The following is a 9,623-nucleotide window of genomic DNA, read 5'->3' as shown; positions in this document are numbered from 1 at the left end:
TATTAAATTCAATTGACCTCACCGTCAAATAACATTATAGTGTGACGTGAATAACACTATTTCAATAAGGATGTTCAAGTGGGTATTTATATAGGCTAGATTTTATCCGCATCATACTCTAACATTGTCTGCGTAACAACCTGGTTCGACGAGGCCGGGTTTGGTCATCAGAGCCAAAGGACCTAGACAATGAGCGGTTGCAAATCTCGGACAAGCCACCTCCCCCTCTCTTTTTTCTTGTCGCGGCCAGGTACTCTCTTTTTTCTTGTCGCAGCCATGGACAGCAGTCTCACCAGCCATGAATGAGCAAGACTCGCAAGCAACGCCGATCCTCGTCCATGACTGCCGCTGCCGCCGTCGGCGTTTGGCTAGATCTGGTCATGGTGCCGTTTTTCTTTACGTTTGACTTAACGAGCGTACCCTGAACTAGAAGGCCATGTGAACCAATTCTGTTCATCCTTGTGCCCATTTGAAACCTGGCCGGCGGGCCTCGTCGAAGAGCTAATGAGCTTAAAATGAACAGTATTTTCCTATCTTGGGCCGACACAGAAAGAGCCCAACTTAACCCTTCATTGCGAGAGGCAAATTCTATATAGCTGCCAAAAAGGACACAAGAAAATTTCGAAGGCTAAAAGTCATCTCCCAACGGTTTGTTAGAGGGATAATTACCATAAAAATCTTAAACATATTAATTTTGTGCCAATTCAGTCTTAAACATTTCAATTTAATTAAATTAATCTAAAATTTTACAAATTTCAGTCAATTTTAGTAGGAAATTACCAGCATGGACGCCGGTTATTTTCTATGACACAACTAGGACTGACATTTATCATTTTTAAATTTTTTTCCGAATTTTTTTTCTTTTTTCTTTTCTTCTCTCTTCCTTCTTTTCATTTTTTTTCACTATGGCCAGTGAGGTCACTAAAGGTTGCCGACTGTGACCTTCACCATGGCCCTTGCCCGGCCTTACTTAGATCCAGGAGAGGCCATCCTGGCACAAGCAAGGCTAGCCTCGCCGGCCACAGGCAATGGTGGCCTCTCCCATGCTGTGGCCACATCGGGATCAAGGTTGGGCTGTGGTATCTAGTAGTGGCTCGATGCAATGGGGCGGCTCTCCATCCTTATTGTGTTGTGCTGCTGTGTGAGGAGAGAGAAACGACAGAGATTGGGAGAGGAGTTCTGGTTGTAGATTTAGGGCGTCTATAAGGACGAACAGATTCTTTTTAGGTTGGGAAGATGCATAATAATACAATATTAGGTTTCAAAACATGACGACGGTGTTCAATCCACACAAGCGAAGTCGACAGTATTCTTTGCGATTATCCCCTTGTATTATTCTATCCATTTTAAATGGAGTTTGCTCAGGCAGACAACGAACGAGGACATCATTAGCAACATCCACGGTCCAGCTGAGGCCGCCTTCACCCATGGTCATGGTAACATTAGGATTGAGGTCAGGCTGTGGCATCTAGTAGTGGCTCTCCATCCTTACTATGAGGAGAGAGAAACAACAGAGGAAGAGAGTGGGAGAGGGGTTTGGTCGTAAATTACAGGAGTGTATCCGGGCAGATTAGATCTTTTAAAGTTGGGAACATGCATAATAATAAAATATAGGTTTTGAAACATGACGACGGTACTCGATCCTATCCATTTGGAATGGAGTTTTCTCAGGCAGACAACGAACGAGGACATCATTACCAACATCCACAGTCCCAAAATCACATGGCTGGCCAACTTGGCATGGACCAATGATCAAGGCCTTTTGCTCAAACGCTATAGAATAAGGTGGGATCTAAATCCGGCGATTAAGACAAAGATTTAGCGACGGGAGAACTTAGAATAATCGAGTTTCCAATCTTCCATGGTTCTCGCATGTGCCTCTGCCGGATGATGCCTCTTAGAACTGGGTATTTGAAAATGCGTTACAAAACAAAAGAAAGCGCCGCTTCTGATATAGGATGCATCGTGGTTCCAAATCCAAATCGCCCGTCCCTGACAAAACCAACTTTTGCTTTGGATCTGTTGAAGCCAACCACCGGGTGGTGCTGTCAGATCATAGCCCATGTTATCTGAAGCTGCTGGCTATGATTCCTGGAAATTTTATCAAATAAGGTGTCAACGGATAGCTTTAAAAATTAGGTTAATATAACGAAAAAGCTTAATATCTCAAATTAAAATATAAATTGATATATTTATGACAAATTTAGCATTCATTTATTTCCATTAAATTTTACTATCACATTACTAAATTAGATGATATGTAGCGGTTACTAGATAAATCACTTTTGAGTTTCGATTTGTAATTCTTCCCGATATTAATCAAATTTAATGTAAATTAGTAAATGATGATTTTATCACAAATGTAACAGTATGAAATTTTTTGTAGTCAAAAAATTAATTTGGTATAAATTTATCACCAATATACTAATTTAAAATTTCCATAATGTTAATTCTTTTGAAATTTTTAATTTTTAATTTTAGTAATATTGATCGCATTTATTGCGACCAAGCTCGATGTATGAAGATTTTTGTTTCTTTCTTTTTCTTTTTTTTCTGCTATGATTACTGAGCAAGAACTTTCAAAGTACTTTTTCACGCTTCCCTTATGAGGAAGGGGGACTAGCAAATTGAATGTGCTCAACAACTGTGGTACTACGTATCAGAGAATTTTGCCGTCCTGCGATGATCTCCAAAATGGCAGATTTTCTCTCAATTCGACCATCACTCTACATGGATCCAGATCGAGCCTGAGCCCTCGCCCTCGCAACCTCCTTAACAAGCACAAAAGCGAGATCCGATGCATTATCATATCGAGATTATACTGATCAACGAAAATATCAAGTAACAATTTAAGACCGATAATAGTCATGGAAATTAAAATGAAATTATTAATGACGTGAAACGTACATGAATCCCCTCTCTCCAATAAGCCAACAGGGGATATTGAGGTAGATAAATGACAAAGTGATTGATAATGAAATGATAACAAGAGAACATGCAGGTTTGAATATTTATATTGGAAGAATGCCAAGCTCTCAAAAGTTTTGAGAAAAGATAAAAATGAATATCGAGTTTTGCAAAACTACAAAAGCCTTAATCCGTACAAGACGTTAAATTATTCGTCGCTAAGTTAATCTCACGGACCCGGTGCTTGGTATTTTTTCCTTACCGTTTAAGAAAGATCTCGAAATAGACAAATCAAAACACGAATGGTTGCCTAATTATTTATGTTTCCGCTAGACAAATTTTTGAAATTGAACTGGAACCAACAACCGAGGAAGGAGGATTCTCAAAGTTGGTTGGGTCCGCCCGAGGAATCACCCTCCACCAGAACAATAGTCCGACCGTTGCATGTCTTGGAACAGCAGGCATCAAGAGAATCAGTGGGCCAAAAGAGTCCGGCGGAGGCTTACTCGCCGGTTCTCCGGCGGCACACCTTCTATTTTAATGCCTCGAGGATTCCCAAGTCTCGGGTTGCTATGAAAGATCTGCACTAGTTAACATAGTCATGAAAGAGCGAAACATAAAATAAAGACTTTCATGTTTCTCACTATATTGTGGAGATGAGTTCGGTTAGACAACATCGATATAATGGTACAAGTACGAAAACGATATTTGGCAAATTGAGTTCGGACCGAACCAATAATGAATTGGGGTTTCGAATTCAAATCGAAATTTTGCTATTGGCCCTGAAGACATGATTTTTGTCAATTTCGTTTAAATGGGAGGTCGTTTTTTTAGTCCCTAAAGTCTGGCATCCGATTTGAAATCTTTGCCCGGATCGGAAACCAATAGGTTCGCGGGACATCAATTTGAATTTTGAAAGGGGGGTCGAATTTGAAATCTGTTCGTACATAAGCCGAAGATGCGCAAAAACGTTCAAACCCAAAGCGAACGGTTCGAACCGAAAACTTGAGAGAGGTGGTTTTGACCGAGTCAAACCCCACCAACTCGCACCTACCGAAGCGGCAGCAGCGACTCCGCCACTTGAAAAAGAGGGAAGAACCGGGGGGGCAAGGAAGGAAAATCCGCAAATTTTTCTTCTCCTTTTTTTTTTTGGCACCAAAACCGACACACCAGAAAACGACAAAAAAAAAACGGAGACGGGAAAAGGGAGCGGGGAGGACGGGCGAGCAAGTCGCCACCACTTTGTGTGCAGGGCAGCCTTTGGGCGGGGGCCCACCGGGGACTGAAATCACGCAAGAGGGAAGGAAACGTACGGCGAAAGATTCACGCCCCGTCCACGTCACGCCCCCTGTTCAATGCTTCCCGCTGAAGCAAAAACCTGCTCTCCCTCTCTCCTTTTTCCCCCCATTCTCTTTTTTGCCTTTTTCATCTCCCTAATGAGTATTGATAAAGGCGCCGATTAAGCATACAGGGCCCCTTAACAAAGGAGGCATGCCAACAGTAATGCCCTCGATTAATTAATTAGCCTTTTTTTTCTTCTCTTTTTTCCAAGTTTCGTCCTTTGTCGTCGGGTTCCCCCATCTTCTCATGCCAATAATTTATTTCCGAATCTTGGATAAAAACCCATTAACAAAAAATAAACAATTTCTTGTCGTCCGACCCACGTCGATTCTTGGAAGCCAGAGGGATTGAATCTCCCCAAAAGAACAGTTTCACCCATGTTCCAGCACAAAACTTAGATCCTCGTTATTATATAATATAATATAATATACTCTATGCTTTCTTATGATCATCATCACCTAGGCAAAGATATTACACAGACGGGGGGAGGAGGATGGACCGTGGTGGTTGTGGACACCCTCATCTACAACCATCACGCTACAACCAAAAAAAGGTGGGGGGAAGTAAAGCGTCTTCCCCACCCCGAAAAAAAAATCACATCTTGAGCTAAAAACCCTCCAAAGAAATCCCAAGAGGACATCAAAAACCTTTTCTTGATGTTGCCCCCGCTCTTATTACAAGAAACCTCCCCCCTCCCCGCAGCTATTTTCCCCCTAATTCAATTCCTAAAGACTGTAGCAATCTCCTTAAAAGCTGGAAATTATATATATACTTAAAAAAAACTTATTTCTAACTCCTATCTTCCTACCACTAACTTCCACTTGATTCCCTAATATCATTTCTTTTTTTTTTTGCCCCCTTAAGGAAAAAAACCGAGAAAATCAAGTACCATTTTTTCCCTAGTCGAGACCTTTCATGGGCCCTATTTGTTTCACAAAAACTAACAAATTCTTGATCTTCTTGTTCTTCTTGGTCTTCTTCTTCATTCTTCAGTATGTCCACTCCTGGGGGAGGCGTACTTCGTGGTTTAAACTCCTCTGCTTCGACAGGAGCGCATTCCGTCTCGCCATTAACGCGGCTGCAATTAATAATGCCCTCTTAACATCAGCAGCACGGACAGCAATCAACGTCCGCGTGAAAGAATTCATAATCCGGAATCCATAAATGACAACAGCGTACCGTGGTCAGGGGCAAAAGCGTCACTCAAGTACGGCTGAGCTGGACCGCTCACGTCATCCACGTTCAGCTGCAGAGCCTGCACGACCTTCGGAGGGACGACCACCGTCGTCGTCGAGCCGCCTGAGAACCAGAGACCCGCCGCGGAAAAGCCCCAGAATCAGCCGAAATGAACAAAGAAAGAAAAGTACCCGCAAACCGCAAAGAACCTCAAGAGTCGGTTTGACCCCATACCTGATTTCTTGCGAGATTCCGGAAAATCCCCGTATCTCCGAGGGAGGAAGACGCCGGTGCCGGCGCACTCGCGCTTCAACCCGGATCCGGCGACGAACGGAGGAGCTCTCACGCCCGCACCGTTGTGCGAAGTCCATGCGGATTGGGGGAATCCCTGGCTTCGCCCGCATCTTCCATTCACAAGCCCTGCATTTTTCACTCTGCTCTGAATCTGTAATTGTAGCTGTTGTTGCTGTTGCTGGTTCTCGGACCAGCCCTCCATTGTTCTAGCCCAGACCGGAAGAGAGGCTTGTCGTTTTAGCACTCGGTCCTCTCTTGCATGTCGAGGATGCTACGAAACCAAAACCATGAAAAAAGGGCATATCGGCATCAGTAAAGGGTCGAAAAACTCATTCTGTGTTAAAGTATAGATGACCAGAGTATAGTCACCATACCTGAGTTGGCTGAGTCAGAACGTGAGCGACTCGGTGGTGACTCGAGTGGAGCCCTGAGTTAGCGATTCTTCCGGAGCCGAGTCCTCTGTTTTGCTGGTGAGCGCCGTACTTCGCTTCCTGACATGACATGTTCAACCTCGCCACCTCCATAGCTGCAGCGTATACGAGATCCCAAGTCTCGCTCTCGGCCCCGAACGGCGTGGTTGGAGATGGAATCTGCGAGACGTTCTTCGGGCTTTCGTTCGCTGAGAACAGGCTGCGACTCGACCAGCTGCCGATTCCACTCAGTGTGGACTTGGGTGAACCGTTCATGGCCCATAATTTCTGAGTCAAAAAAAAAAAAAGAGGAAAAGAAAAAACCCATGCTACAGCTCAGTTTTCCTGTAAAGTCAAAAAGGAAAAGCAAACCAGAACAGGATGAACCCATCCTTTAGACGATTTCAATGCGTTTATTGTAGATTTTGCTTTCAAAAATCTCCTCAAAAGCAGTGAGCGACGAAACAGAGCACTCCCATCCTTGTCTCTTTCCTCTTTTTTACTTTCGTTCGTTTTTTTCTCACCTCGGGCTTGTGGTGAGCGAAGCCGGGAACGGGCAGCTTCTGAGCGGGGGGCTCGTAAAAGGGGGACTGAGACAGCGCTCGAGCCAGCCCGGCCCAAGGGTCCTCCTCGTCGCTGCTCTCCGTCTCGGTCGAGCTCAGGGCGGACTCCACCGGCGAGTCGATCTCGTAGGGGAACTCGCTGGGGAAGTTGCTCAGGCTCCGGGCGAGCTCGCCGTCGAGCCCGCCGGCCTCGAAGCCGCGCCGGTTAACGGCGAGGACGCCGCTCGCCCCCAGCCCGAGCTTGTCTCTGCCCATGCAAGGGTCGCGGTGGGGGAGATACTTCATGGGGACCCAGAAGTCGGCGTCGTCGAAGGACTGCGCCATGCAGAGCCCAGAGCGAGCGATCGAGCTAGAGAGAGAGAGAGAGAGAGAGAGAGATGGAGGAGAGAGAGTGGAGTGGTGAGTGGATGGGAGGAGGAGATATTATAAGGAGAGTGTCTCTGCAGTGGGGGGGTAGAGCAGGGGAGATGATGAGGGACCCAGCAAAAGAGAAGGAAAAGGATGAACGGGAGAGAGAGTGGGGGACCGAGGGAGGGAGGGAGGGAGGGAGGGCGAGAGAAAGGTGGAGGAGGTAGCGAATGTGGAAGACAAGCTGCTCTTATTGAGGTTTCCCCGGTGTCTCTCTTTTAAGGTTATTTCAAAAAAAAATTGTTTTTTTTTTTTAAATTGAAGGAATCTTTCTTTTTTTTAAAGGAAAATAGTGCGATAAATTTCGTTCCGAATTTCCTTTTTTCTTTGAGTGTTGATGATTCTAGATTAAAATAACCATCCTTAGCAATTTTCAACAATCTTAAACATGAGTAATTAACAGGCAAAAGCCACGCAAAAAAAAAAAAAAAAAAAAAAACTCCAATTTATATGCCCATGATGATATATTTATCATAAAAAATTAATAAAAAATCACAAAAAAAACCCAAACTTTGACCACTATAACACATATACCCCAAACTTTTTTTCCATAACATTAAAAACCTATGACACAAAAAAATCCCAAATTTGCATCAATCATCAAATGAATCTTGATAAATAATAAATATGTCACATAAGCTTTTATATTAAATATGTCACATAAGCTTTTATATCATAAGAAAAAATTCATGATAGATTTGTCACAATGAGTATAGTTTGAGATTTTGTATACAAAAAAGATCAAAATAAATGTGTCGCGGTATGCATAATATAGGGTTTTCAATAACGTTTTTCCCTAATTTTTAAAAGCAATTAACTCTCTGTGATGAACAAAGCGTGAGTTTTTTGTATAAATTGTAAAGAAATGAGGAAAAAGAGAGAAAAAAGGGAGCTTGTTTCCTCATTATATGCAACTTCTTTCAATTGCAATTGGTTCCTAAAAAGGATCAAGCGAGGATTTAAAATATTTGAAGTCCAGTGTTAATTATACCCTGGAAAAATTAGGGAGAACGAAATAAAGAATAAGTACACTAAAAATCCTATAATTAGTCACAAAAATACAATCAAATTTAAAAATTTACAAAAAGTGTAGTCTCATAAAACTCATCAAATTGATGCAATCGGGTCAATTTATTAGTTTTGTCTAACTTGGCTAACAAAATATGTCGACATGGCTCTTTTTATTATTTTCATCTCTCCTATGTGGCGATAACATGGCTAAAACATTAAGTATAAAGTCAAAACAATGTCATTTCAACCCAAATATGAATTTTTAATCTAAATTTTATATAAATTAAACTAAAAAATAGCCTTAAGAAAATAGTTAAGGATTTGCAGCCCCGTCGGTTACCGGCTGGCCATCCCCCACCATTGTTGGCCCTTCCTAGCGATGGTGGGGCGTCGGCAACTACAAACCTAGCCTAGTTTTTCCCATTTCTTTTCTTTGCATGTGTGTGTTTTTTTTAGTTAGCTTATTTTTAATCTAATCTAAAAAAATTATAAAAAAATAAAACCAAAACAACGTCATTTTGGTCACATCATCGTCAAGTGTGATTAAAAATATTAAAAGAACCATGTCAACATTTTTCAAGAGTTAAGATGAACAAAGCCAATGAAATGACTTAATTGCAATTTTTATAAATTTTATGGCTCAATCACACTTTTGTGATATATTTTAAGATTTTCAATGCACTTATTCAAATAAATAAAGATACACGCGTTATCATATTAAAGAGAGGAGGACGCCTTTGAATTGGGTGTCCAGTTCATTCATTTTATGAAATATGAGAGGATGAGACTGCTATTCTTTTCCGTACCAATAATATAATGTAAGACAGCTAAAAAGAAGAGAAAGGGAGGTCAAAATCTCATCTTTATCGCTAATATTGACCAATACGGTAGTTGCGCCCGCTTTCATAGGCGATAATCGTCGACCACAAATAATCGAAGGATGGATTGATGAATTGATGAAATGGCGATGCCCATTGGCTTTTTGACTTTCATAACCATTATCCTGACGCATCCTATACACTAGCTCCATCCCTCCGATGCATGAACCATGGGTTGGCTCACAGGCAAAAGGGTGTATTCTAATGGAGCTGTGGAATGTATCTCTCGTCTTATATTCCCCTTCAGACTCCACGGTTTATATCTTCACAAACAATAGCAGGCATTCTGGTGCTATTTCAACACAATCAGCATTGCAATAGCCTATTTCGGATCTAAAATTCCAAGCAATCATTTCGATGCTCTGGCGACATACATAATTTATAGCTGAATTTTGTAAAAATTAACCACGTATCCTACGACTCGAGCTTTCAGTTACGTGTCTAGATAAAAATCACTAAAAATTACAAATTTTGCCACTATAATACATTTATTCCAAACTTTTTTTGTAACACCAAAAACCTTAAACTCGTACTCATGTGACATGTTTACTCTAAACTTATTTTTTGTAGCACCCAAAACCTCAAACTATTTTTTAATGACACTGAAAAAACCCCCCAAATTTGTATATATATGA

General features: G+C 41.9%; 1 protein-coding gene across 1 annotated transcript; it reads right to left on the bottom strand.

Annotated features, from left to right (window-relative positions):
- Positions 1-4,628: 4,628 nt before the first annotated feature.
- LOC104421704 lies at positions 4,629-7,232 on the bottom strand. Its single transcript, XM_010033761.3, has 5 exons — positions 6,653-7,232; positions 6,093-6,416; positions 5,659-5,989; positions 5,428-5,547; positions 4,629-5,326 (listed from the first exon to the last, which is right to left on the bottom strand). The coding sequence occupies exons 1-5, from the start codon at positions 7,013-7,015 to the stop codon at positions 5,238-5,240; spliced, it is 1,227 nt and encodes a 408-aa protein (XP_010032063.1). The 5' UTR covers positions 7,016-7,232; the 3' UTR covers positions 4,629-5,237.
- Positions 7,233-9,623: the final 2,391 nt, after the last annotated feature.

Source organism: Eucalyptus grandis, chromosome 10 (assembly GCF_016545825.1).
Source record: "Eucalyptus grandis isolate ANBG69807.140 chromosome 10, ASM1654582v1, whole genome shotgun sequence".
Taxonomy (NCBI): domain Eukaryota; kingdom Viridiplantae; phylum Streptophyta; class Magnoliopsida; order Myrtales; family Myrtaceae; genus Eucalyptus; species Eucalyptus grandis.
Note: the sequence above shows the minus strand (reverse complement) of the source record. Positions and strands in the feature narration are given on the sequence as shown.